The sequence below is a fragment of the Ascaphus truei genome, unplaced genomic scaffold (genome assembly GCF_040206685.1).
Source record: "Ascaphus truei isolate aAscTru1 unplaced genomic scaffold, aAscTru1.hap1 HAP1_SCAFFOLD_1697, whole genome shotgun sequence".
Taxonomy (NCBI): domain Eukaryota; kingdom Metazoa; phylum Chordata; class Amphibia; order Anura; family Ascaphidae; genus Ascaphus; species Ascaphus truei.
The window spans coordinates 1-27,306 of NW_027454592.1; the positions used below are offsets into that span (position 1 = coordinate 1).

General features: G+C 68.0%; 1 protein-coding gene across 1 annotated transcript in view; it reads left to right on the top strand.

Moving 5' to 3' along the window:
* The first annotated feature begins 6 nt into the window (after positions 1-6).
* The window catches only part of TRAPPC10 (trafficking protein particle complex subunit 10), a 62,742-nt gene continuing 35,442 nt past the window's right edge, over positions 7-27,306 (top strand). The window contains exons 1-2 of the mRNA XM_075581912.1: positions 7-193; positions 3,881-3,992. Of these exons, the coding sequence (XP_075438027.1) occupies positions 128-193; positions 3,881-3,992 (178 nt within the window). The 5' untranslated portion in view covers positions 7-127. The remainder of the gene's footprint in view (positions 194-3,880; positions 3,993-27,306) is intronic.

The window sequence follows — 27,306 nt, forward strand, 5'->3', positions numbered from 1 at the left end:
CATGGTGCTCTTGGACCCCCTGAAGGACACGTCCCGCTCCCAGGAGTCGTGGTCTCTCTTCCTGTCCAAACTGCGCACGCTGCTCCTCACGTCCTTCACACGCAACCTGGGGCACTTCGAGGACGACATGAGGACGCTGCGGGAGAAGAGGACCGAGCCGGGCTGGAGCTTCTGTGACTACTTCATGGTGCAGGTACCCATGGGGTGTCACCCGGAGCTTAGGGGTGTCGCCCTCCCGCACCCGGCGCCCTCCCGCGCCCGTCGCCCTCCCTCTCTCGGCCCTCCCGCCCCGTCGCCCTCCCTCTCTCGGCCCTCCCGCCCCGTCGCCCCCCCTCTCTTGGCCTTCCCGCCCCCTCGCTCCCCCTCTCTCGGCCCTCCCGCCCCCTCGCCCTCCCTCTCTCGGCCCTCCCGCCCGCTCGCCCCCCCCCGCCCCCTCGCCCCCCTCTCTCGGCCCTCCCGCCCCCTCGCCCTCCCTCTCTCGGCCCTCCCGCCCCGTCGCCCTCCCTCTCTTGGCCCTCCCACCCTCCCTCTCTCGGCCCTCCCACCCTCCCTCTCTCGGCCCTCCCACCCTCCCTCTCTCGCCCTCCCACCCTCCCTCTCTCGGCCCTCCCACCCTCCCTCTCTCGGCCCTCCCACCCTCCCTCTCTCTGCCCTCCCGCCCCGTCGCACTCCCTCTCTCGGCCCTCCCGCCCCGTCGCCCTCCCTCTCTCGGCCCTCCCGCCCCGTCGCCCTCCCACTCTCGGCCCTCCCGTCCCATCGCCCCGTCGCCCTCCCTCTCTCGGCCCTCCCGCCCTGTCGCCCTCCCGCCCTGTCGCCCTCCCTCTCTTGGCCCTCCCTCTCTCCGCCCTCCCTCTCTCAGCCCTCCCTCTCTCAGCCCTCCCTCTCTCAGCCCTCCCTCTCTCAGCCCTCCCTCTCTCAGCCCTCCCTCTCTCCGCCCTCCCACCCTCCCTCTCTCGGCCCTCCCGCCCTCCCTCTCTCGGCCCTCCCGCCCTCCCTCTCTCGGCCCTCCCGCCCTCCCTCTCTCGGCCCTCCCGCCCTCCCGCCCTCCCTCTCTCGGCCCTCCCGCCCTCCCGCCCTCCCTCTCTCGGCCCTCCCGCCCTCCCTCTCTCGGCCCTCCCGCCCTCCCTCTCTCGGCCCTCCCGCCCTCCCTCTCTCGGCCCTCCCGCCCTCCCTCTCTCGGCCCTCCCGCCCCGTCGCCCTCCCTCTCTCCGCCCTCCCTCTCTCTGCCCTCCCTCTCTCCGCCCTCCCTCTCTCCGCCCTCCCGCCCTCCCTCTCTCCGCCCTCCCTCTCTCCGCCCTCCCTCTCTCCGCCCTCCCGCCCCTCCCTCTCTCCGCCCTCCCGCCCTCCCTCTCTCCGCCCTCCCGCCCTCTCTCTCTCCGCCCTCCCTCTCTCCGCCCTCCCGCCCTCCCTCTCTCCGCCCTCCCGCCCTCCCTCTCTCGGCCCTCCCTTCCTCCCTCTCTCGGCCCTCCCGCCCTCCCTCTCTCGGCCCTCCCGCCCTCCCTCTCTCGGCCCTCCCGCCCTCCCTCTCTCGGCCCTCCCGCCCTCCCTCTCTCGGCCCTCCCGCCTCCCTCTCTCGGCCCTCCCGCCCTCCCTCTCTCGGCCCTCCCGCCCTCCCTCTCTCGGCCCTCCCGCCCCGTCGCCCTGCCTCTCTCGGCCCTCTTGCCCCGTCGCCCTCCCTCTCTCGGCCCTCCCGCCCCGTCGCCCTCCCTCTCTCGGCCCTCCCGCCCTTCGCCCTCCCTCTCTCGGCCCTCCCGCGCCAGTCGCCCTCCCTCTCTCGGCCCTCCCGCGCCCGTCGCCCTGCCTCTCTTGGCCCTCCCGCCCCGTCGCCCTCCCTCTCTCGGCCCTCCCCGCGCCAGTCGCCCTCCCTCTCTCGGCCCTCCCGCGCCAGTCGCCCTCCCGCGCCAGTCGCCCTCCCTCTCTCGGCCCTCCCGCGCCAGTCGCCCTCCCTCTCTCGGCCCTCCCTCTCTCGGCCCTCCCTCCCTCCCCGTGTCTCTCCCCCCCTCCCCGTGTCTCTCCCCGTCGCCCTCCCTGTCTCTCCCCCTGCTCCTCTCTCTCCCCCTGCCCCTCTCCTCTCTCTCCCCCTGCCCCTCTCCTCTCTCTCCCCCTGCCCCTCTCCTCTCTTTCCCCTGCCCTTCTCCTCTCTCTCCCCCTGCCCCTCTCCTCTCTCTCCCCCTGCCCCTCTCCTCTCTCTCCCCTGCCCCTCTCCTCTCTCTCCCCCTGCCCCTCTCCTCTCTCTCCCCCTGCCCCTCTCCTCTCTCTCCCCCTGCCCCTCTCCTCTCTCGCCCCTGCCCCTCTCCTCTCTCGCCCCCTGCCCCTCTCCTCTCTCGCCCCCTGCCCCTCTCCTCTCTCGCCCCCTGCCCTCTCCTCTCTCGCCCCCTGCCCCTCTCCTCTCTCGCCCCCTGCCCCTCTCCTCTCTCTCCCCCTGCCCCTCTCCTCTCTCGCCCCCTGCCCCTCTCCTCTCTCTCCCCCTCCCCCTGCCCCTCCTGTCTCTCCCCCTGCCCCTCTCCCTCTCTCTCCCCCTGCCCCTCTCCTCTCTCTCCCCCCGCCCCTCTCCTCTCTCTGCCCCCGCCCCTCCCCTTTGTCTCCCTGCCCCTCCCTTTTCTCCCCCTGCCCCCCCCCCTTGCCCCCCCCCTGCCGCCCCCCTGCCCCTCCCCTTTCTCCCCCTGCCCCTCCCTTTTCTCCCCCTGCCCCTCCCCCTCTCTCCCCCTGCCCCTCCCCCTCTCTCCCCCTGCCCCTCCCCCTCTCTCCCCCTGCCCCTCCCCCTCTCTCCCCCTGCCCCTCCCCCTCTCTCCCCCTCTCTCCCCCTGCCCCTCCCCCTCTCTCCCCCTACCCCTCCACCTCTCTCCCCCTGCCCCTCCACCTCTCGCCCCCTGCCCTCTCCCTCTCTCCCCCTGCCCTCCCCCTCTCTCCCCCTGCCCCTCCCCCCTCTCTACCCCTGCCCCTCCCCCTCTCTACCCCTGCCCCTCCCCCTCTCTTCCCCCTGCCCCTCCCCCTCTCTTCCCCCTGCCCCTCCCCCTCTCTTCCCCCTGCCCCTCCCCCTCTCTACCCCTGCCCCTCCCCCTCTCTTCCCCCTCTCTCCCCCCTGCCCCCCCTCCTCTCTCCCCCCGCCCCCGCTCCTCTCTCCCCCCCGCCCCCGCTCCTCTCTCCCCCCTGCCCCCCCTCCTCTCTCCCCCCTGCCCCCCCTCCTCTCCCCCTGCCCCCCTCCTCTCTCCCCCCTGCCGCCGCTCCTCTCTCCCCCCTGCCCCCGCTCCTCTCTCACCCCCTGCCCCGCTCCTCCCTCCCCCCTGCCCCGCTCCTCCCTCCCCCCTGCCCCGCTCCTCTCTCCCCCTGCCCCTCCTCCTCTCTCCCCCCTGCCCCATCTCCTCTCTTCCCCCTGCCCCCGCTCCTCTCTTCCCCTGCCCCCGCTCCTCTCTCCCCCCTGCCCCCGCTCCTCTCTCCCCCCTGCCCCCGCTCCTCTCTGCCCCCTGCCCCCGCTCCTCTCTCCGCCTGCCCCCGCTCCTCTCTCCCCGTGCCCCTCCCCCTCTCTCCCCCTGCCCCCGCTCCTCTCTCCCCCTGCCCCTCCCCCTCTCTCCCCCTGCCCCCGCTCCTCTCTCCCCCCTGCCCCCCCCTCCTCTCTCCCCCCTGCCCCCCTCCTCTCTCCCCCTGCCCCCGCTCCTCTCTCCCCCCTGCCCCCGCTCCTCTCTCCCCCTGCCCCCGCTCCTCTCTCCCCGTGCCCCTCCCCTCTCTCCCCCCTGCCCCCGCTCCTCTCTCCCCGTGCCCCTCCCCCTCTCTCCCCCTGCCCCGCTCCTCTCTCCCCCTGCCCCTCCCCCTCTCTCCCCCTGCCCCGCTCCTCTCGCCCCCCTGCCCCTCTCCCCCCTCACACTTTCCCCCTCATGCACAGGAGGAGTTGGCCTTTGTGTTTGAGATGTTGCAGCAGTTTGAGGACGCTCTCGTTCAGTACGATGAACTGGACGCTCTCTTCTCTCAGTATGTTCTCAACTTCGGGGCTGGCGGTGAGTGGGGGGGCGAGGCCGGAGAGGGGGGCCTGGGACCAGGAGAGGGGGGCCTGGGACCAGGAGAGGGGGGCGTGGGACCAGGAGAGGGGGGCTTGGGACCAGGAGAGGGGGGCCTGGGACCAGGAGAGGGGGGCCTGGGACCAGGAGAGGGGGGCGTGGGACCAGGAGAGGGGGGCTTGGGACCAGGAGAGGGGGGCCTGGGACCAGGAGAGGGAGGCCTGGGACCAGGAGAGGGGGGCCTCAGGAGAGAGGGACAGGAGGTAAGGGGTTAGGGAGCGTGGCTTCCAGGGACGGGGAGAGAGGGACAGGGGGTAAGGGGTTAGGGAGCGTGGCTTCCCAGGGACGGGGAGAGAGGGACAGGGGGTAAGGGGTTAGGGAGCGTGGCTTCCCAGGGATGGGGAGAGAGGGACAGGGGGTAAGGGGTTAGGGAGCGTGGCTTCCCAGGGATGGGGAGAGAGGGACAGGGGGTAAGGTGTTAGGAAGCGTGGCTTCCCAGGGACGGGGAGAGAGGGACAGGGGGTAAGGGGTTAGGGAGCGTGGCTTCCAGGATGGGGAGAGAGGGACAGGGGGTAAGGGGTTAGGGAGCGTGGCTTCCCAGGGATGGGGGAGAGAGGGACAGGGGGTAAGGGTTAGGGAGCGTGGCTTCCCAGGGGCGGGGAGAGAGGGACAGGGGGTAAGGGGGTTAGGGAGCGTGGCTTCCCAGGGACAGGGGGACAGGGGGTAAGGGGTTAGGGAGCGTGGCTTCCAGGGGCGGGGAGAGAGGGACAGGGGGTAAGGGGTTAGGGAGCGTGGCTTCCCAGGGACGGGGAGAGAGGGACAGGGGGTAAGGGGTTAGGGAGCGTGGCTTCCCAGGGACGGGGAGAGAGGGACAGGGGGTAAGGGGTTAGGGAGCGTGGCTTCCCAGGGATGGGGAGAGAGGGACAGGGGGTAAGGGGTTAGGGAGCGTGGCTTCCAGGGGCGGGGAGAGAGGGACAGGGGGTAAGGGGTTAGGGAGCGTGGCTTCCCAGGGGCGGGGAGAGAGGGACAGGGGGTAAGGGGTTAGGGAGCGTGGCTTCCCAGGGATGGGAGAGAGGGACAGGGGGTAAGGGGTTAGGGAGCGTGGCTTCCCAGGGGCGGGGAGAGAGGGACAGGGGGTAAGGGTTAGGGAGCGTGGCTTCCCAGGGATGGGGAGAGAGGGACAGGGGGTAAGGGGTTAGGGAGCGTGGCTTCCCAGGATGGGGAGAGAGGGACAGGGGGTAAGGGGTTAGGGAGCGTGGCTTCCCAGGGGCGGGGAGAGAGGGACAGGGGGTAAGGGGTTAGGGAGCGTGGCTTCCAGGGGCGGGGAGAGAGGGACAGGGGGTAAGGGGTTAGGGAGCGTGGCTTCCCAGGGGCGGGGAGAGAGGGACAGGGGGTAAGGGGTTAGGGAGCGTGGCTTCCCAGGGACGGGGAGAGAGGGACAGGGGGTAAGGGGTTAGGGAGCGTGGCTTCCCAGGGGCGGGGAGAGAGGGACAGGGGGTAAGGGGTTAGGAGCGTGGCTTCCCAGGGACGGGGAGAGAGGGACAGGGGGTAAGGGGTTAGGGAGCGTGGCTTCGCAGGACGGGGAGAGAGGGACAGGGGGTAAGGGGTTAGGGAGCGTGGCTTCCCAGGGACAGGGAGAGAGGGACAGGGGGTAAGGGGTTAGGGAGCGTGGCTTCCCAGGGACAGGGAGAGAGGGACAGGAGGTAAGGGGTTAGGGAGCGTGGCTTCCCAGGGACAGGGAGAGAGGGACAGGGGGTAAGGGGTTAGGGAGCGTGGCTTCCCAGGGACAGGGAGAGAGGGACAGGAGGTAAGGGTTAGGGAGCGTGGCTTCCCAGGGGCGGGAGAGAGGGACAGGGGGTAAGGTGTTAGGGAGCGTGGCTTCCCAGGGATGGGGAGAGAGGGACAGGGGGTAAGGGGTTAGGGAGCGTGGCTTCCCAGGGACAGGGGGACAGGGGGTAAGGTGTTAGGGAGCGTGGCTTCCCAGGGACGGGGAGAGAGGGACAGGGGGTAAGGGGTTAGGGAGCGTGGCTTCCCAGGGACAGGGGGACAGGGGGTAAGGGGTTAGGGAGCGTGGCTTCCCAGGGACGGGGAGAGGGACAGGGGGTAAGGGGTTAGGGGAGCGTGGCTTCCCAGGGATGGGGAGAGAGGGACAGGGGTAAGGGGTTAGGGAGCGTGGCTTCCCAGGGACAGGGAGAGAGGGACAGGGGGTAAGGGGTTAGGGAGCGTGGCTTCCAGGGACGGGGAGAGAGGGACAGGGGGTAAGGGGTTAGGGAGCGTGGCTTCCCAGGGACGGGGAGAGAGGGACAGGGGGTAAGGGGTTAGGGAGCGTGGCTTCGCAGGGACGGGGAGAGAGGGACAGGGGGTAAGGGGTTAGGGAGCGTGGCTTCCCAGGGACGGGGAGAGAGGGACAGGGGGTAAGGGGTTAGGGAGCGTGGCTTCCCAGGGACGGGGAGAGGGACAGGGGGTAAGGGGTTAGGGAGCGTGGCTTCCAGGGGCGGGGAGAGAGGGACAGGGGGTAAGGGGTTAGGAGCGTGGCTTCCCAGGGGCGGGGAGAGAGGGACAGGGGGTAAGGGGTTAGGGAGCGTGGCTTCCCAGGGACGGGGAGAGGGACAGGGGGTAAGGGGTTAGGGAGCGTGGCTTCCCAGGGGCGGGGAGAGAGGGACAGGGGGTAAGGGGTTAGGGAGCGTGGCTTCCCAGGGACGGGGAGAGAGGGACAGGGGTAAGGGGTTAGGGAGCGTGGCTTCCCAGGGACAGGGAGAGAGGGACAGGGGGTAAGGGGTTAGGGAGCGTGGCTTCCCAGGGGCGGGGAGAGAGGGACAGGGGGTAAGGGGTTAGGGAGCGTGGCTTCCCAGGACGGGGAGAGAGGGACAGGGGGTAAGGGGTTAGGGAGCGTGGCTTCCCAGGGACAGGGAGAGAGGGACAGGGGGTAAGGGGTTAGGGAGCGTGGCTTCCCAGGACGGGGAGAGAGGGACAGGGGGTAAGGGGTTAGGAGCGTGGCTTCCCAGGGACGGGGAGAGAGGGACAGGGGGTAAGGGGTTAGGGAGCGTGGCTTCCCAGGGACGGGGAGAGAGGGACAGGGGGTAAGGGGTTAGGGAGCGTGGCTTCCAGGGACGGGGAGAGAGGGACAGGGGGTAAGGGGTTAGGGAGCGTGGCTTCCCAGGGACGGGAAGAGAGGGACAGGGGTAAGGGGTTAGGGAGCTTGGCTTCCCAGGGGCGGGGAGAGAGGGACAGGGGGTAAGGGGTTAGGGAGCGTGGCTTCGCAGGGACAGGGAGAGAGGGACAGGGGGTAAGGGGTTAGGGAGCGTGGCTTCCCAGGGACAGGGAGAGAGGGACAGGGGGTAAGGGGTTAGGGAGCGTGGCTTCCAGGGACAGGGAGAGAGGGACAGGGGGTAAGGGGTTAGGGAGCGTGGCTTCGCAGGGACGGGGAGAGAGGGACAGGGGGTAAGGGGTTAGGGAGCGTGGCTTCCCAGGGACGGGGAGAGAGGGACAGGGGGTAAGGGGTTAGGAGCGTGGCTTCCCAGGGATGGGGAGAGAGGGACAGGGGGTAAGGGGTTAGGGAGCGTGGCTTCCCAGGGGCGGGGAGAGAGGGACAGGGGGTAAGGGGTTAGGGAGCGTGGCTTCCCAGGGGCGGGGAGAGAGGGACAGGGGTAAGGGGTTAGGGAGCGTGGCTTCCAGGGATGGGGAGAGAGGGACAGGGGGTAAGGGGTTAGGGAGCGTGGCTTCCCAGGGATGGGGAGAGAGGGACAGGGGGTAAGGGGTTAGGGAGCGTGGCTTCCCAGGGGCGGGGAGAGAGGGACAGGGGGTAAGGGGTTAGGGAGCGTGGCTTCCAGGGATGGGGAGAGAGGGACAGGGGGTAAGGGGTTAGGGAGCGTGGCTTCCCAGGGATGGGGAGAGAGGGACAGGGGGTAAGGGGTTAGGGAGCGTGGCTTCCCAGGGGCGGGGAGAGAGGGACAGGGGGTAAGGGGTTAGGGAGCGTGGCTTCCCAGGGGCGGGGAGAGAGGGACAGGGGGTAAGGGGTTAGGGAGCGTGGCTTCCCAGGGGCGGGGAGAGAGGGACAGGGGGTAAGGGGTTAGGGAGCGTGGCTTCCCAGGGACGGGGAGAGAGGGACAGGGGGTAAGGGGTTAGGGAGCGTGGCTTCCCAGGGGCGGGGAGAGAGGGACAGGGGGTAAGGGGTTAGGGAGCGTGGCTTCCCAGGACGGGGAGAGAGGGACAGGGGGTAAGGGGTTAGGGAGCGTGGCTTCGCAGGGACGGGGAGAGAGGGACAGGGGGTAAGGGGTTAGGGAGCGTGGCTTCCCAGGGACAGGGAGAGAGGGACAGGGGGTAAGGGGTTAGGGAGCGTGGCTTCCCAGGGACAGGGAGAGAGGGACAGGAGGTAAGGGGTTAGGGAGCGTGGCTTCCAGGGACAGGGAGAGAGGGACAGGGGGTAAGGGGTTAGGGAGCGTGGCTTCCCAGGGACAGGGAGAGAGGGACAGGAGGTAAGGGGTTAGGGAGCGTGGCTTCCCAGGGGCGGGAGAGAGGGACAGGGGGTAAGGTGTTAGGGAGCGTGGCTTCCCAGGGATGGGGAGAGAGGGACAGGGGGTAAGGGGTTAGGGAGCGTGGCTTCCCAGGGACAGGGGGACAGGGGGTAAGGTGTTAGGGAGCGTGGCTTCCCAGGGACGGGGAGAGAGGGACAGGGGTAAGGGGTTAGGGAGCGTGGCTTCCCAGGGACAGGGGGACAGGGGGTAAGGGGTTAGGGAGCGTGGCTTCCAGGGACGGGAGAGGGACAGGGGGTAAGGGGTTAGGGAGCGTGGCTTCCAGGGATGGGGAGAGAGGGACAGGGGGTAAGGGGTTAGGGAGCGTGGCTTCCCAGGGACGGGGAGAGGGACAGGGGGTAAGGGTTAGGGAGCGTGGCTTCCCAGGGATGGGGAGAGAGGGACAGGGGGTAAGGGGTTAGGGAGCGTGGCTTCCCAGGGACAGGGAGAGAGGGACAGGGGGTAAGGGGTTAGGGAGCGTGGCTTCCCAGGGACGGGGAGAGAGGGACAGGGGGTAAGGGGTTAGGGAGCGTGGCTTCCCAGGGACGGGGAGAGAGGGACAGGGGGTAAGGGGTTAGGGAGCGTGTCTGCTTCGCAGGGACGGGGAGAGAGGGACAGGGGGTAAGGGGTTAGGGAGCGTGGCTTCCCAGGGACGGGGAGAGAGGGACAGGGGGTAAGGGGTTAGGGAGCGTGGCTTCCCAGGGGCGGGGAGAGAGGGACAGGGGTAAGGGTTAGGGAGCGTGGCTTCCAGGACGGGAGAGAGGGACAGGGGGTAAGGGGTTAGGGAGCGTGGCTTCCAGGGGCGGGGAGAGAGGGACAGGGGGTAAGGGGTTAGGGAGCGTGGCTTCCCAGGGACGGGGAGAGAGGGACAGGGGGTAAGGGGTTAGGGAGCGTGGCTTCCCAGGGACGGGGAGAGAGGGACAGGGGGTAAGGGGTTAGGGAGCGTGGCTTCCCAGGGACAGGGAGAGAGGGACAGGGGGTAAGGGGTTAGGGAGCGTGGCTTCCCAGGGGCGGGAGAGAGGGACAGGGGGTAAGGGGTTAGGGAGCGTGGCTTCCCAGGGACGGGGAGAGAGGGACAGGGGGTAAGGGGTTAGGGAGCGTGGCTTCCAGGGACAGGGAGAGAGGGACAGGGGGTAAGGGGTTAGGGAGCGTGGCTTCCAGGGGCGGGGAGAGAGGGACAGGGGGTAAGGGGTTAGGGAGCGTGGCTTCCCAGGGACGGGGAGAGAGGGACAGGGGGTAAGGGGTTAGGGAGCGTGGCTTCCCAGGGACGGGGAGAGAGGGACAGGGGGTAAGGGGTTAGGGAGCGTGCTTCCCAGGGACGGGGAGAGAGGGACAGGGGGGTAAGGGGTTAGGGAGCGTGGCTTCCCAGGGACGGGGAGAGAGGGACAGGGGTAAGGGGTTAGGGAGCGTGGCTTCCCAGGGACGGGGAGAGAGGGACAGGGGGTAAGGGGTTAGGGAGCGTGGCTTCCCAGGGACGGGGAGAGAGGGACAGGGGGTAAGGGGTTAGGGAGCGTGGCTTCCCAGGGACGGGGAGAGAGGGACAGGGGGTAAGGGGTTAGGGAGCGTGGCTTCCCAGGGACGGGGAGAGGGGACAGGGGGTAAGGGGTTAGGGAGCGTGGCTTCGCAGGGACAGGGAGAGAGGGACAGGGGGTAAGGGGTTAGGGAGCTTGGCTTCCAGGGGCGGGGAGAGAGGGACAGGGGGTAAGGGGTTAGGGAGCGTGGCTTCCCAGGGACAGGGAGAGAGGGACAGGGGGTAAGGGTTAGGGAGCGTGGCTTCGCAGGGACGGGGAGAGAGGGACAGGGGGTAAGGGGTTAGGAGCGTGGCTTCCCAGGGGCGGGAGAGAGGGACAGGGGGTAAGGGGTTAGGGAGCGTGGCTTCCCAGGGCGGGGAGAGAGGGACAGGGGGTAAGGGGTTAGGGAGCGTGCTTCCCAGGGACGGGGAGAGAGGGACAGGAGGGTAAGGGGTTAGGGAGCGTGGCTTCCCAGGGGCGGGGAGAGAGGACAGGGGGTAAGGGGTTAGGGAGCGTGGCTTCCCAGGGACGGGGAGAGAGGGACAGGGGGTAAGGGGTTAGGGAGCGTGGCTTCCCAGGGACGGGGAGAGAGGGACAGGGGGTAAGGGGTTAGGGAGCGTGGCTTCCCAGGGACGGGGAGAGAGGGACAGGGGTAAGGGGTTAGGGAGCGTGGCTTCCCAGGGACGGGGAGAGGGACAGGGGGTAAGGGGTTAGGGAGCGTGGCTTCGCAGGGACGGGAGAGAGGGACAGGGGGTAAGGGGTTAGGGAGCGTGGCTTCCCAGGACGGGAGAGAGGGACAGGGGGTAAGGGGTTAGGAGCGTGGCTTCCCAGGGGCGGGGAGAGAGGGACAGGGGTAAGGGGTTAGGAGCGTGGCTTCCCAGGGGCGGGGAGAGAGGGACAGGAGGTAAGGGTTAGGGAGCGTGGCTTCCAGGGATGGGAGAGAGGGACAGGGGGTAAGGGGTTAGGGAGCGTGGCTTCCCAGGGACGGGGAGAGAGGGACAGGGGGTAAGGGGTTAGGGAGCGTGGCTTCCCAGGGACAGGGAGAGAGGGACAGGGGGTAAGGGGTTAGGGAGCGTGGCTTCCCAGGGACAGGGAGAGAGGGACAGGGGGTAAGGGGTTAGGGAGCGTGGCTTCCCAGGGACGGGGAGAGAGGGACAGGGGGTAAGGGGTTAGGGAGCGTGGCTTCCCAGGGACGGGGAGAGGGACAGGGGGTAAGGGGTTAGGGAGCGTGGCTTCCCAGGGACGGGGAGAGAGGGACAGGGGGTAAGGGGTTAGGGAGCGTGCTTCCAGGGACGGGGAGAGAGGGACAGGGGGTAAGGGGTTAGGGAGCGTGGCTTCCCAGGGACGGGGAGAGAGGGACAGGGGGTAAGGGGTTAGGGAGCGTGGCTTCGCAGGGACGGGGAGAGAGGGACAGGGGGTAAGGGGTTAGGAAGCGTGGCTTCCCAGGGACAGGGAGAGAGGGACAGGGGGTAAGGGGTTAGGGAGCGTGGCTTCGCAGGGACAGGGAGAGAGGGACAGGGGGTAAGGGGTTAGGGAGCGTGGCTTCCAGGGACGGGGAGAGAGGGACAGGGGGTAAGGGGTTAGGGAGCGTGGCTTCCCAGGGACAGGGAGAGAGGGACAGGGGTAAGGGGTTAGGGAGCGTGGCTTCCCAGGGACGGGGAGAGAGGGACAGGGGGTAAGGGGTTAGGGAGCGTGGCTTCCCAGGGACGGGGAGAGAGGACAGGGGGTAAGGGTTAGGAGCGTGGCTTCCCAGGGACGGGGAGAGAGGGACAGGGGGTAAGGGTTAGGAGCGTGGCTTCCCAGGGACAGGGAGAGAGGGACAGGGGGTAAGGGGTTAGGGAGCGTGGCTTCCAGGGACGGGGAGAGAGGGACAGGGGGTAAGGGGTTAGGAGCGTGGCTTCCCAGGGACAGGGACAGGGGGTAAGGGGTTAGGAGCGTGGCTTCCCAGGGACGGGGAGAGAGGGACAGGGGGTAAGGGGTTAGGGAGCGTGGCTTCCAGGGACGGGGAGAGGGACAGGGGGTAAGGGGTTAGGGAGCGTGCTTCCCAGGGACGGGGAGAGAGGGACAGGGGGTAAGGGGGTTAGGGAGCGTGGCTTCCAGGGACGGGAGAGAGGGACAGGGGGTAAGGGTTAGGGAGCGTGGCTTCCCAGGGACGGGGAGAGAGGGACAGGGGGTAAGGGGTTAGGGAGCGTGGCTTCGCAGGGACGGGGAGAGAGGGACAGGGGTAAGGGGTTAGGAAGCGTGGCTTCCCAGGGACGGGAGAGAGGGACAGGGGTAAGGGGTTAGGGAGCGTGGCTTCGCAGGGACAGGGAGAGAGGGACAGGGGTAAGGGGTTAGGGAGCGTGGCTTCCCAGGGACGGGGAGAGAGGGACAGGGGGTAAGGGTTAGGGAGCGTGCTTCCCAGGGACAGGGAGAGAGGGACAGGGGGTAAGGGGTTAGGGAGCGTGCTTCCCAGGGACGGGGAGAGAGGGACAGGGGGTAAGGGGTTAGGAGCGTGGCTTCCCAGGGACAGGGAGAGAGGGACAGGGGGTAAGGGGTTAGGGAGCGTGGCTTCCCAGGGACGGGGAGAGGGACAGGGGGTAAGGGGTTAGGAGCGTGGCTTCCCAGGGACAGGGACAGGGGGTAAGGGGTTAGGGAGCGTGGCTTCCCAGGGACGGGGAGAGAGGGACAGGGGGTAAGGGGTTAGGAGCGTGGCTTCCCAGGGACAGGGAGAGAGGGACAGGGGGTAAGGGGTTAGGGAGCGTGGCTTCCCAGGGCGGGGAGAGAGGGACAGGGGTAAGGGGTTAGGAGCGTGGCTTCCCAGGGACGGGAGAGAGGGACAGGGGGTAAGGGGTTAGGGAGCGTGGCTTCGCAGGGACGGGGAGAGAGGGACAGGGGGTAAGGGGTTAGGGAGCGTGGCTTCCCAGGGACGGGGAGAGAGGGACAGGGGGTAAGGGGTTAGGGAGCGTGGCTTCCCAGGGACAGGGAGAGAGGGACAGGGGGTAAGGGGTTAGGGAGCGTGGCTTCCCAGGGACGGGGAGAGAGGGACAGGGGGGTAAGGGGTTAGGGAGCGTGGCTTCCCAGGGACGGGGAGAGAGGGACAGGGGTAAGGGTTAGGGAGCGTGGCTTCCCAGGGACAGGGACAGGGGGTAAGGGGTTAGGGAGCGTGGCTTCCAGGGGCGGGAGAGAGGGACAGGGGGTAAGGGGTTAGGGAGCGTGGCTTCCCAGGGACGGGGAGAGGGACAGGGGGTAAGGGGTTAGGGAGCGTGGCTTCCCAGGGACAGGGAGAGGGGGACAGGAGGTAAGGGGTTAGGAGCGTGGCTTCCCAGGGATGGGGAGAGAGGGACAGGGGGTAAGGGGTTAGGGAGCGTGGCTTCCCAGGGACGGGGAGAGAGGGACAGGGGGTAAGGGGTTAGGGAGCGTGGCTTCGCAGGGACGGGGAGAGAGGGACAGGGGGTAAGGGGTTAGGGAGCGTGGCTTCCCAGGTACAGGGAGAGGAGGACAGGGGGTAAGGGGTTAGGGAGCGTGGCTTCCCAGGGACGGGGAGAGAGGGACAGAGGGGTAAGGGGTTAGGGAGCGTGGCTTCCCAGGGCGGGGAGAGAGGGACAGGGGGTAAGGGGTTAGGGAGCGTGGCTTCCCAGGGACGGGGAGAGAGGGACAGGGGGTAAGGGGTTAGGAAGCGTGGCTTCCCAGGGACGGGAGAGAGGGACAGGGGGTAAGGGGTTAGGGAGCGTGGCTTCCCAGGGACGGGGAGAGAGGGACAGGGGGTAAGGGGTTAGGGAGCGTGGCTTCCCAGGGACAGGAGAGAGGGACAGGGGGTAAGGGGTTAGGGAGCGTGGCTTCCCAGGGACGGGGAGAGAGGGACAGGGGGTAAGGGGTTAGGGAGCGTGGCTTCCCAGGGACGGGGAGAGAGGGACAGGGGTGTAAGGGGTTAGGGAGCGTGGCTTCCAGGGACGGGGAGAGAGGGACAGGGGGTAAGGGGTTAGGGAGCGTGGCTTCCAGCGACAGGGAGAGATGGACAGGGGGTAAGGGGTTAGGGAGCGTGGCTTCCCAGGGACGGGGAGAGGGACAGGGGGTAAGGGGTTAGGAAGCGTGGCTTCCCAGGGACAGGGACAGGGGGTAAGGGGTTAGGGAGCGTGGCTTCCCAGGGACAGGACAGGGGGTAAGGGGTTAGGGAGCGTGGCTTCCCAGGGACAGGGACAGGGGGTAAGGGGTTAGGGAGCGTGGCTTCGCAGGGACAGGGAGAGAGGGACAGGGGGTAAGGGGTTAGGGAGCGTGGCTTCCCAGGGACGGGGAGAGAGGGACAGGGGGTAAGGGTTAGGGAGCGTGGCTTCCCAGGGCGGGGAGAGAGGGACAGGGGGTAAGGGGTTAGGGAGCGTGGCTTCCCAGGGACGGGGAGAGAGGGACAGGGGGTAAGGGGTTAGGGAGCGTGGCTTCCCAGGGGCGGGGAGAGAGGGACAAGGGGTAAGGTGTTAGGGAGCGTGGCTTCCCAGGGACGGGGAGAGAGGGACAGGGGGTAAGGGGTTAGGGAGCGTGGCTTCCCAGGGACGGGAGAGAGGGACAGGGGGTAAGGGGTTAGGGAGCGTGGCTTCCCAGGGACGGGGAGAGAGGGACAGGGGGTAAGGGGTTAGGGAGCGTGGCTTCCCAGGGACGGGGAGAGAGGGACAGGGGGTAAGGGGTTAGGGAGCGTGGCTTCCCAGCGACAGGGAGAGATGGACAGGGGGTAAGGGGTTAGGGAGCGTGGCTTCCCAGGGACGGGGAGAGGGACAGGGGGTAAGGGGTTAGGAAGCGTGGCTTCCAGGGACGGGGAGAGAGGGACAGGGGGTAAGGGGTTAGGGAGCGTGCTTCCCAGGGCGGAGAGAGGGACAGGAGGTAAGGGGTTAGGGAGCGTGGCTTCCCAGGGACGGGGAGAGAGGGACAGGGGGTAAGGGGTTAGGGAGCGTGGCTTCCCAGGGACGGGGAGAGAGGGACAGGAGGTAAGGGGTTAGGGAGCGTGGCTTCCCAGGGACGGGGAGAGAGGGACAGGGGGTAAGGGGTTAGGGAGCGTGGCTTCCAGGGACAGGGAGAGAGGGACAGGGGTAAGGGGTTAGGGAGCGTGGCTTCCAGGGCGGGGAGAGAGGGACAGGGGGTAAGGGGTTAGGGAGCGTGGCTTCCCAGGGACGGGGAGAGAGGGACAGGGGGGTAAGGGGTTAGGGAGTGTGGCTTCCCTGGGACGGGGAGAGAGGGACAGGGGGTAAGGGGTTAGGGAGCGTGGGCTTCCCAGGGATGGGGAGAGAGGGACAGGGGGTAAGGGGTTAGGGAGCGTGGCTTCCCAGGGGCGGGGAGAGAGGGACAGGGGGTAAGGGGTTAGGAGCGTGGGGTTAGGGAGCGTGGCTTCCCAGGGCGGGAGAGAGGGACAGGGGGTAAGGGGTTAGGGAGCGTGGCTTCCCAGGGATGGGGAGAGAGGGACAGGGGGTAAGGGGTTAGGGAGCGTGGCTTCCCAGGGACGGGGAGAGAGGGACAGGGGTAAGGGGTTAGGGAGCATGGCTTCCCAGGGGCGGGGAGAGAGGGACAGGGGGTAAGGGGTAAGGAAGCGTGGCTTCCCAGGGACAGGGAGAGAGGGACAGGGGGTAAGGGGGTTAGGGAGCGTGGCTTCGCAGGGACAGGGAGAGAGGGACAGGGGGTAAGGGGTTAGGGAGCGTGGCTTCCCAGGGGCGGGAGAGAGGGACAGGGGGTAAGGGGTTAGGGAGCGTGGCTTCCCAGGGACGGGGAGAGAGGGACAGGGGGAAGGGGTTAGGGAGCGTGGCTTCCCAGGGGCGGGAGAGAGGGACAGGGGGTAAGGGGTTAGGGAGCGTGGCTTCCCAGGGACGGGGAGAGAGGGACAGGGGGTAAGGTGTTAGGGAGCGTGGCTTCCCAGGGACGGGGAGAGAGGGACAGGGGGTAAGGGGTTAGGGAGCGTGGCTTCCCAGGGACGGGGAGAGAGGGACAGGGGGTAAGGGGTTAGGGAGCGTGGCTTCCCAGGGACGGGGAGAGAGGGACAGGGGGTAAGGGGTTAGGGAGCGTGGCTTCGCAGGGGACGGGGAGAGAGGGACAGGAGGTAAGGGGTTAGGGAGCGTGGCCTCCCAGGGATGGGGAGAGAGGGACAGGGGGTAAGGGGTTAGGGAGCGTGGCTTCCCAGGGATGGGGAGAGAGGGACAGGGGGTAAGGGGTTAGGGAGCGTGGCCTCCCAGGGATGGGGAGAGAGGGACAGGGGGTAAGGGGGTTAGGGAGCGTGGCTTCCCAGGGACGGGGAGAGAGGGACAGGGGGTAAGGGGTTAGGGAGCGTGGCTTCCCAGGGACGGGGAGAGAGGGACAGGGGGTAAGGGGTTAGGAAGCGTGGCTTCCCAGGGACGGGGAGAGAGGGACAGGGGGTAAGGGGTTAGGGAGCGTGGCTTCCCAGCGACAGGGAGAGATGGACAGGGGGTAAGGGGTTAGGGAGCGTGGCTTCCCAGGGACGGGGAGAGGGACAGGGGGTAAGGGGTTAGGAAGCGTGGCTTCCCAGGGACGGGGAGAGAGGGACAGGGGGTAAGGGGTTAGGGAGCGTGGCTTCCCAGGGGCGGGGAGAGAGGGACAGGAGGTAAGGGGTTAGGGAGCGTGGCTTCCCAGGGACGGGGAGAGAGGGACAGGGGGTAAGGGGTTAGGGAGCGTGGCTTCCCAGGGGCGGGGAGAGAGGGGACAGGAGGTAAGGGGTTAGGGAGCGTGGCTTCCCAGGGACGGGGAGAGAGGGACAGGGGGTAAGGGGTTAGGGAGCGTGGCTTCCCAGGGACGGGGAGAGAGGGACAGGGGGTAAGGGGTTAGGGAGCGTGGCTTCCCAGGGGCGGGGAGAGAGGGACAGGGGGTAAGGGGTTAGGGAGCGTGGCTTCCCAGGGACGGGGAGAGAGGGACAGGGGGTAAGGGGTTAGGGAGCGTGGCTTCCCAGGGACAGGGAGAGAGGGACAGGGGGTAAGGGGTTAGGGAGCGTGGCTTCCCAGGGGCGGGGAGAGAGGGACAGGGGGTAAGGGGTTAGGGAGCGTGGCTTCCCAGGGGCGGGGAGAGAGGGACAGGGGGTAAGGGGTTAGGGAGCGTGGCTTCCCAGGGACGGGGAGAGAGGGACAGGGGGTAAGGGGTTAGGGAGTGTGGCTTCCCTGGGACGGGGAGAGAGGGACAGGGGGTAAGGGGTTAGGGAGCGTGGCTTCCCAGGGATGGGGAGAGAGGGACAGGGGGTAAGGGGTTAGGGAGCGTGGCTTCCCAGGGGCGGGGAGAGAGGGACAGGGGGTAAGGGGTTAGGGAGCGTGGCTTCCCAGGGATGGGGAGAGAGGGACAGGGGGTAAGGGGTTAGGGAGCGTGGCTTCCCAGGGACGGGGAGAGAGGGACAGGGGGTAAGGGGTTAGGGAGCGTGGCTTCCCAGGGGCGGGGAGAGAGGGACAGGGGGTAAGGGGTAAGGAAGCGTGGCTTCCCAGGGACAGGGAGAGAGGGACAGGGGGTAAGGGGTTAGGGAGCGTGGCTTCGCAGGGACAGGGAGAGAGGGACAGGGGGTAAGGGGTTAGGGAGCGTGGCTTCCCAGGGGCGGGAGAGAGGGACAGGGGGTAAGGGGTTAGGGAGCGTGGCTTCCCAGGGACGGGGAGAGAGGGACAGGGGGAAGGGGTTAGGGAGCGTGGCTTCCCAGGGGCGGGAGAGAGGGACAGGGGGTAAGGGGTTAGGGAGCGTGGCTTCCCAGGGACGGGGAGAGAGGGACAGGGGGTAAGGTGTTAGGGAGCGTGGCTTCCCAGGGACGGGGAGAGAGGGACAGGGGGTAAGGGGTTAGGGAGCGTGGCTTCCCAGGGACGGGGAGAGAGGGACAGGGGGTAAGGGGTTAGGGAGCGTGGCTTCCCAGGGACGGGGAGAGAGGGACAGGGGGTAAGGGGTTAGGGAGCGTGGCTTCGCAGGGACGGGGAGAGAGGGACAGGAGGTAAGGGGTTAGGGAGCGTGGCCTCCCAGGGATGGGGAGAGAGGGACAGGGGGTAAGGGGTTAGGGAGCGTGGCTTCCCAGGGATGGGGAGAGAGGGACAGGGGGTAAGGGGTTAGGGAGCGTGGCCTCCCAGGGATGGGGAGAGAGGGACAGGGGGTAAGGGGTTAGGGAGCGTGGCTTCCCAGGGACGGGGAGAGAGGGACAGGGGGTAAGGGGTTAGGGAGCGTGGCTTCCCAGGGGCGGGGAGAGAGGGACAGGGGGTAAGGGGTTAGGGAGCGTGGCTTCCCAGGGACAGGGAGAGAGGGACAGGGGGTAAGGGGTTAGGGAGCGTGGCTTCCCAGGGACAGGGAGAGGGACAGGGGGTAAGGGGTTAGGGAGCGTGGCTTCCCAGGGACGGGGAGAGAGGGACAGGGGGTAAGGGGTTAGGGAGCGTGGCTTCCCAGGGACGGGGAGAGAGGGACAGGGGGTAAGGGGTTAGGGAGCGTGGCTTCCCAGGGACAGGGAGAGAGGGACAGGGGGTAAGGGGTTAGGGAGCGTGGCTTCCCAGGGACGGAGAGAGGGACAGGGGGTAAGGGGTTAGGGAGCGTGGCTTCCCAGGGACGGGGAGAGGGACAGGGGGTAAGGGGTTAGGGAGCGTGGCTTCCCAGGGACAGGGAGAGAGGGACAGGGGGTAAGGGGTTAGGGAGCGTGGCTTCCCAGGGGCGGGGAGAGAGGGACAGGGGGTAAGGGGTTAGGGAGCGTGGCTCCCAGGGACAGGGAGAGAGGGACAGGGGGTAAGGGGTTAGGGAGCGTGGCTTCCCAGGGACGGAGAGAGGGACAGGGGGTAAGGGGTTAGGGAGCGTGGCTTCCCAGGGGCGGGGAGAGAGGGACAGGGGGTAAGGGGTTAGGGAGCGTGGCTTCCCAGGGACAGGGAGAGAGGGACAGGGGGTAAGGGGTTAGGGAGCGTGGCTTCCCAGGGACGGAGAGAGGGACAGGGGGTAAGGGGTTAGGGAGCGTGGCTTCCCAGGGACGGGGAGAGGGACAGGGGGTAAGGGGTTAGGGAGCGTGGCTTCCCAGGGACAGGGAGAGAGGGACAGGGGGTAAGGGGTTAGGGAGCGTGGCTTCCCAGGGATGGGGAGAGAGGGACAGGGGGTAAGGGGTTAGGAAGCGTGGCTTCGCAGGGACGGGGAGAGAGGGACAGGGGGTAAGGGGTTAGGGAGCGTGGCTTCCCAGGGACGGGGAGAGAGGGACAGGGGGTAAGGGGTTAGGGAGCGTGGCTTCCCAGGGACGGGGAGAGAGGGACAGGGAGTAAGGGGTTAGGGAGCGTGGCTTCCCAGGGACGGGGAGAGAGGGACAGGGGGTAAGGGGTTAGGGAGCGTGGCTTCCCAGGGACGGGGAGAGAGGGACAGGGGGTAAGGGGTTAGGGAGCGTGGCCTCCCAGGGACGGGGAGAGAGGGACAGGGGGTAAGGGGTTAGGAAGCGTGGCTTCCCAGGGACGGGGAGAGAGGGACAGGGGGTAAGGGGTTAGGGAGCGTGGCTTCCCAGGGACGGGGAGAGAGGGACAGGGGGTAAGGGGTTAGGGAGCGTGGCTTCCAGGGACGGGGAGAGAGGGACAGGGGGTAAGGGGTTAGGGAGCGTGGCTTCCAGGGACGGGGAGAGAGGGACAGGGGGTAAGGGGTTAGGGAGCGTGGCTTCCCAGGGACGGGGAGAGAGGGACAGGGGGTAAGGGGTTAGGGAGCGTGGCTTCCAGGGACGGGGAGAGAGGGACAGGGGGTAAGGGGTTAGGGAGCGTGGCTTCCCAGGGGCGGGGAGAGAGGGACAGGGGGTAAGGGGTTAGGGAGCGTGGCTTCCCAGGGACGGGGAGAGAGGGACAGGGGGTAAGGGGTTAGGGAGCGTGGCTTCCCAGGGACGGGGAGAGAGGGACAGGGGGTAAGGGGTTAGGGAGCGTGGCTTCCCAGGGACAGGGAGAGAGGGACAGGGGGTAAGGGGTTAGGGAGCGTGGCTTCCCAGGGACAGGGAGAGAGGGACAGGGGGTAAGGGGTTAGGGAGCGTGGCTTCCCAGGGACGGGAGAGGGGGACAGGGGGTAAGGGGTTAGGGAGCGTGGCTTCCAGGGATGGGGAGAGAGGGACAGGGGGTAAGGGGTTAGGGAGCGTGGCTTCCCAGGGACGGGGAGAGAGGGACAGGAGGTAAGGGGTTAGGGAGCGTGGCTTCCCAGGGACAGGGGAGAGAGGGACAGGGGGTAAGGGGTTAGGGAGCGTGGCTTCCCAGGGACAGGGAGAGAGGGACAGGGGGTAAGGGGTTAGGGAGCGTGGCTTCCCAGGGACGGGGAGAGAGGGACAGGGGGTAAGGGGTTAGGGAGCGTGGCTTCCCAGGGACAGGGAGAGAGGGACAGGGGTAAGGGGTTAGGGAGCGTGGCTTCCCAGGGGCGGGGAGAGAGGGACAGGGGGTAAGGGGTTAGGGAGCGTGGCTTCCCAGGGACGGGGAGAGAGGGACAGGGGGTAAGGGGTTAGGGAGCGTGGCTTCCAGGGACGGGGAGAGAGGGACAGGAGGTAAGGGGTTAGGGAGCGTGGCTTCCCAGGGACAGGGAGAGAGGGACAGGAGGTAAGGGGTTAGGGAGCGTGGCTTCCCAGGGACAGGGAGAGGGGGACAGGGGGTAAGGGGTTAGGGAGCGTGGCTTCCCAGGGATGGGGAGAGAGGGACAGGGGTTAAGGGGTTAGGGAGCGTGGCTTCCCAGGGACGGGGAGAGAGGGACAGGGGGTAAGGTGTTAGGAAGCGTGGCTTCGCAGGGACAGGGAGAGAGGGACAGGGGGTAAGGGGTTAGGAAGCGTGGCTTCGCAGGGGCGGGAGAGAGGGACAGGGGGTAAGGGGTTAGGGAGCGTGGCTTCCCAGGGACGGGGAGAGAGGGACAGGGGGTAAGGGGTTAGGGAGCGTGGCTTCCCAGGGATGGGGAGAGAGGGACAGGGGGTAAGGGGTTAGGGAGCGTGGCTTCCCAGGGACAGGGAGAGAGGGACAGGGGGTAAGGGGTTAGGAAGCGTGGCTTCCCAGGGACGGGGAGAGAGGGACAGGGGGTAAGGGGTTAGGGAGCGTGGCTTCCCAGGGACGGGGAGAGAGGGACAGGGGGTAAGGGGTTAGGGAGCGTGGCTTCGCAGGGACGGGGAGAGAGGGACAGGGGGTAAGGGGTTAGGGAGCGTGGCTTCCCAGGGACAGGGACAGGGGGTAAGGGGTTAGGAGCGTGGCTTCCCAGGGACAGGGAGAGAGGGACAGGGGGTAAGGGGTTAGGGAGCGTGGCTTCCCAGGGACGGGGAGAGAGGGACAGGGGGTAAGGGGTTAGGGAGCGTGGCTTCCCAGGGGCGGGGAGAGAGGGACAGGGGGTAAGGGGTTAGGGAGCGTGGCTTCCCAGGGACGGGGAGAGAGGGACAGGGGGTAAGGGGTTAGGGAGCGTGGCTTCCCAGGGACGGGGAGAGAGGGACAGGGGGTAAGGGGTTAGGGAGCGTGGCTTCCCAGGGACGGGGAGAGAGGGACAGGGGGTAAGGGGTTAGGGAGCGTGGCTTCCCAGGGACGGGGAGAGAGGGACAGGGGGTAAGGGGTTAGGGAGCGTGGCTTCGCAGGGACAGGGAGAGAGGGACAGGGGGTAAGGGGTTAGGGAGCGTGGCTTCCCAGGGACAGGGAGAGAGGGACAGGGGGTAAGGGGTTAGGGAGCGTGGCTTCTCAGGGACGGGGAGAGAGGGACAGGGGGTAAGGGGTTAGGGAGCGTGGCTTCCCAGGGACGGGGAGAGAGGGACAGGGGGTAAGGGGTTAGGGAGCGTGGCTTCCCAGGGACGGGGAGAGAGGGACAGGGGGTAAGGGGTTAGGGAGCGTGGCTTCCCAGGGACGGGGAGAGAGGGACAGGGGGTAAGGGGTTAGGGAGCGTGGCTTCCCAGGGGCGGGGAGAGAGGGACAGGGGGTAAGGGGTTAGGGAGCGTGGCTTCCCAGGGACGGGGAGAGAGGGACAGGGGGTAAGGGGTTAGGGAGCGTGGCTTCCCAGGGACGGGGAGAGAGGGACAGGGGGTAAGGGGTTAGGGAGCGTGGCTTCCCAGGGGCGGGGAGAGAGGGACAGGGGGTAAGGGGTTAGGGAGCGTGGCTTCCCAGGGGCGGGGAGAGAGGGACAGGGGGTAAGGGGTTAGGGAGCGTGGCTTCCCAGGGGCGGGGAGAGAGGGACAGGGGGTAAGGGGTTAGGGAGCGTGGCTTCCCAGGGGCGGGGAGAGAGGGACAGGGGGTAAGGGGTTAGGGAGCGTGGCTTCCCAGGGACGGGGAGAGAGGGACAGGGGGTAAGGGGTTAGGGAGCGTGGCTTCCCAGGGACGGGGAGAGAGGGACAGGGGATAAGGGGTTAGGGAGCGTGGCTTCCCAGGGACGGGGAGAGAGGGACAGGGGGTAAGGGGTTAGGGAGCGTGGCTTCCCAGGGACGGGGAGAGAGGGACAGGGGGTAAGGGGTTAGGGAGCGTGGCTTCCCAGGGATGGGGAGAGAGGGACAGGGGGTAAGGGGTTAGGGAGCGTGGCTTCCCAGGGACGGGGAGAGAGGGACAGGGGGTAAGGGGTTAGGGAGCGTGGCTTCCCAGGGGCGGGGAGAGAGGGACAGGGGGTAAGGGGTTAGGGAGCGTGGCTTGACAGGGAGAGAGGGACAGGGGGTAAGGGGTTAGGGAGCGTGGCTTCCCAGGGACAGGGAGAGAGGGACAGGGGGTAAGGGGTTAGGGAGCGTGGCTTCCCAGGGGCGGGGAGAGAGGGACAGGGGGTAAGGGGTTAGGGAGCGTGGCTTGACAGGGACAGGGAGAGAGGGACAGGGGGTAAGGGGTTAGGAAGCGTGGCTTCCCAGGGGCGGGGAGAGAGGGACAGGGGGTAAGGGGTTAGGGAGCGTGGCTTCCCAGGGGCGGGGAGAGAGGGACAGGGGGTAAGGGGTTAGGGAGCGTGGCTTCCCAGGGGCGGGGAGAGAGGGACAGGGGGTAAGGGGTTAGGGAGCGTGGCTTCCCAGGGACAGGGAGAGAGGGACAGGGGGTAAGGGGTTAGGAAGCGTGGCTTCCCAGGGGCGGGGAGAGAGGGACAGGGGGTAAGGGGTTAGGGAGCGTGGCTTCCCAGGGACAGGGACAGGGGGTAAGGGGTTAGGGAGCGTGGCTTCCCAGGGACAGGGACAGGGGGTAAGGGATTAGGGAGCGTGGCTTCCCAGGGACAGGGAGAGAGGGACAGGGGGTAAGGGGTTAGGGAGCGTGGCTTCCCAGGGACGGGGAGAGAGGGACAGGGGGTAAGGGGTTAGGGAGCGTGGCTTCCCAGGGGCGGGGAGAGAGGGACAGGGGGTAAGGGGTTAGGGAGCGTGGCTTCCCAGGGACGGGGAGAGAGGGACAGGGGGTAAGGGGTTAGGGAGCGTGGCTTCCCAGGGACGGGGAGAGAGGGACAGGGGGTAAGGGGTTAGGGAGCGTGGCTTCCCAGGGGCGGGGAGAGAGGGACAGGGGGTAAGGGGTTAGGGAGCGTGGCTTCCCAGGGGCGGGGAGAGAGGGACAGGGGGTAAGGGGTTAGGGAGCGTGGCTTCCCAGGGGCGGGGAGAGAGGGACAGGGGGTAAGGAGTTAGGGAGCGTGGCTTCCCAGGGACGGGGAGAGAGGGACAGGGGGTAAGGGGTTAGGGAGCGTGGCTTCCCAGGGACGGGGAGAGAGGGACAGGGGATAAGGGGTTAGGGAGCGTGGCTTCCCAGGGACGGGGAGAGAGGGACAGGGGGTAAGGGGTTAGGGAGCGTGGCTTCCCAGGGACGGGGAGAGAGGGACAGGGGGTAAGGGGTTAGGGAGCGTGGCTTCCCAGGGGCGGGGAGAGAGGGACAGGGGGTAAGGGGTTAGGGAGCGTGGCTTGACAGGGAGAGAGGGACAGGGGGTAAGGGGTTAGGGAGCGTGGCTTCCCAGGGACAGGGAGAGAGGGACAGGGGGTAAGGGGTTAGGGAGCGTGGCTTCCCAGGGGCGGGGAGAGAGGGACAGGGGGTAAGGGGTTAGGGAGCGTGGCTTGACAGGGACAGGGGGTAAGGGGTTAGGGAGCGTGGCTTCCCAGGGGCGGGGAGAGAGGGACAGGGGGTAAGGGGTTAGGGAGCGTGGCTTCCCAGGGACAGGGAGAGAGGGACAGGGGGTAAGGGGTTAGGGAGCGTGGCTTCCCAGGGACAGGGAGAGGGGGACAGGGGGTAAGGGGTTAGGAAGCGTGGCTTCCCAGGGGCGGGGAGAGAGGGACAGGGGGTAAGGGGTTAGGGAGCGTGGCTTCCCAGGGACAGGGACAGGGGGTAAGGGGTTAGGGAGCGTGGCTTCCCAGGGACAGGGACAGGGGGTAAGGGGTTAGGGAGCGTGGCTTCCCAGGGACAGGGGGACAGGGGGTAAGGGGTTAGGGAGCGTGGCTTCCCAGGGGCGGGGAGAGAGGGACAGGGGGTAAGGGGTTAGGGAGCGTGGCTTCCCAGGGACGGGGAGAGAGGGACAGGGGGTAAGGGGTTAGGGAGCGTGGCTTCCCAGGGGCGGGGAGAGAGGGACAGGGGGTAAGGGGTTAGGGAGCGTGGCTTCCCAGGGATGGGGAGAGAGGGACAGGGGGTAAGGGGTTAGGGAGCGTGGCTTCCCAGGGACTGGGAGAGAGGGACAGGGGGTAAGGGGTTAGGGAGCGTGGCTTCCCAGGGGCGGGGAGAGAGGGACAGGGGGTAAGGGGTTAGGGAGCGTGGTTTCGCAGGGACGGGGAGAGAGGGACAGGGGGTAAGGGGTTAGGGAGCGTGGCTTCCCAGGGGCGGGGAGAGAGGGACAGGGGGTAAGGGGTTAGGGAGCGTGGCTTCCCAGGGACGGGGAGAGAGGGACAGGGGGTAAGGGGTTAGGGAGCGTGGCTTCCCAGGGGCGGGGAGAGAGGGACAGGGGGTAAGGGGTTAGGGAGCGTGGCTTCCCAGGGACGGGGAGAGAGGGACAGGGGGTAAGGGGTTAGGGAGCGTGGCTTCCCAGGGACGGGGAGAGAGGGACAGGGGGTAAGGGGTTAGGGAGCGTGGCTTCCCAGGGACGGGGAGAGAGGGACAGGGGGTAAGGGGTTAGGGAGCGTGGCTTCCCAGGGACAGGGAGAGAGGGACAGGGGGTAAGGGGTTAGGGAGCGTGGCTTCCCAGGGACGGGGAGAGAGGGACAGGGGGTAAGGGGTTAGGGAGCGTGGCTTCCCAGGGACGGGGAGAGAGGGACAGGGGGTAAGGGGTTAGGGAGCGTGGCTTCCCAGGGACGGGGAGAGAGGGACAGGGGGTAAGGGGTTAGGGAGCGTGGCTTCGCAGGGACGGGGAGAGAGGGACAGGGGGTAAGGGGTTAGGGAGCGTGGCTTCGCAGGGACGGGGAGAGAGGGACAGGGGGTAAGGGGTTAGGGAGCGTGGCTTCCCAGGTACAGGGAGAGAGGGACAGGGGGTAAGGGGTTAGGGAGCGTGGCTTCCCAGGGACGGGGAGAGAGGGACAGGGGGTAAGGGGTTAGGGAGCGTGGCTTCCCAGGGGCAGGGAGAGAGGGACAGGGGGTAAGGGGTTAGGGAGCGTGGCTTCCCAGGGACGGGGAGAGAGGGACAGGGGGTAAGGGGTTAGGGAGCGTGGCTTCCCAGGGACGGGGAGAGAGGGACAGGGGGTAAGGGGTTAGGGAGCGTGGCTTCCCAGGGACGGGGAGAGAGGGACAGGGGGTAAGGGGTTAGGAAGCGTGGCTTCCCAGGGGCGGGGAGAGAGGGACAGGGGGTAAGGGGTTAGGGAGCGTGGCTTCCCAGGGACGGGGAGAGAGGGACAGGGGGTAAGGGGTTAGGGAGCGTGGCTTCGCAGGGACGGGGAGAGAGGGACAGGGGGTAAGGGGTTAGGGAGCGTGGCTTCCCAGGGACGGGGAGAGAGGGACAGGGGGTAAGGGGTTAGGGAGCGTGGCTTCCCAGGGACGGGGAGAGAGGGACAGGGGGTAAGGGGTTAGGGAGCGTGGCTTCCCAGGGACGGGGAGAGAGGGACAGGGGGTAAGGGGTTAGGGAGCGTGGCTTCCCAGGGACGGGGAGAGAGGGACAGGGGGTAAGGGGTTAGGGAGCGTGGCTTCGCAGGGACGGGGAGAGAGGGACAGGGGGTAAGGGGTTAGGGAGCGTGGCTTCGCAGGGACGGGGAGAGAGGGACAGGGGGTAAGGGGTTAGGGAGCGTGGCTTCCCAGGGACGGGGAGAGAGGGACAGGGGGTAAGGGGTTAGGGAGCGTGGCTTCCCAGGGACGGGGAGAGAGGGACAGGGGGTAAGGGGTTAGGGAGCGTGGCTTCGCAGGGACGGGGAGAGAGGGACAGGGGGTAAGGGATTAGGGAGCGTGGCTTCCCAGGGACGGGGAGAGAGGGACAGGGGGTAAGGGGTTAGGGAGCGTGGCTTCGCAGGGACGGGGAGAGAGGGACAGGGGGTAAGGGGTTAGGAAGCGTGGCTTCCCAGGGACGGGGAGAGAGGGACAGGGGGTAAGGGGTTAGGGAGCGTGGCTTCCCAGGGGCGGGGAGAGAGGGACAGGGGGTAAGGGGTTAGGGAGCGTGGCTTCCCAGGGGCGGGGAGAGAGGGACAGGGGGTAAGGGGTTAGGGAGCGTGGCTTCCCAGGGGCGGGGAGAGAGGGACAGGGGGTAAGGGGTTAGGGAGCGTGGCTTCCCAGGGGCGGGGAGAGAGGGACAGGGGGTAAGGGGTTAGGGAGCGTGGCTTCCCAGGGACGGGGAGAGAGGGACAGGGGGTAAGGGGTTAGGGAGCGTGGCTTCCCAGGGACGGGGAGAGAGGGACAGGGGATAAGGGGTTAGGGAGCGTGGCTTCCCAGGGGCGGGGAGAGAGGGACAGGGGGTAAGGGGTTAGGGAGCGTGGCTTCCCAGGGACGGGGAGAGAGGGACAGGGGGTAAGGGGTTAGGGAGCGTGGCTTCCCAGGGACGGGGAGAGAGGGACAGGGGGTAAGGGGTTAGGGAGCGTGGCTTCCCAGGGACGGGGAGAGAGGGACAGGGGGTAAGGGGTTAGGGAGCGTGGCTTCCCAGGGACGGGGAGAGAGGGACAGGGGGTAAGGGGTTAGGGAGCGTGGCTTCCCAGGGGCGGGGAGAGAGGGACAGGGGGTAAGGGGTTAGGGAGCGTGGCTTCCCAGGGACGGGGAGAGAGGGACAGGGGGTAAGGGGTTAGGGAGTGTGGCTTCCCAGGGACAGGGAGAGAGGGACAGGGGGTAAGGGGTTAGGGAGCGTGGCTTCCCAGGGACGGGGAGAGAGGGACAGGGGGTTAGGGGTTAGGGAGCGTGGCTTCCCAGGGGCGGGGAGAGAGGGACAGGGGGTAAGGGGTTAGGGAGCGTGGCTTCCCAGGGACGGGGAGAGAGGGACAGGGGGTAAGGGGTTAGGGAGCGTGGCTTGACAGGGAGAGAGGGACAGGGGGTA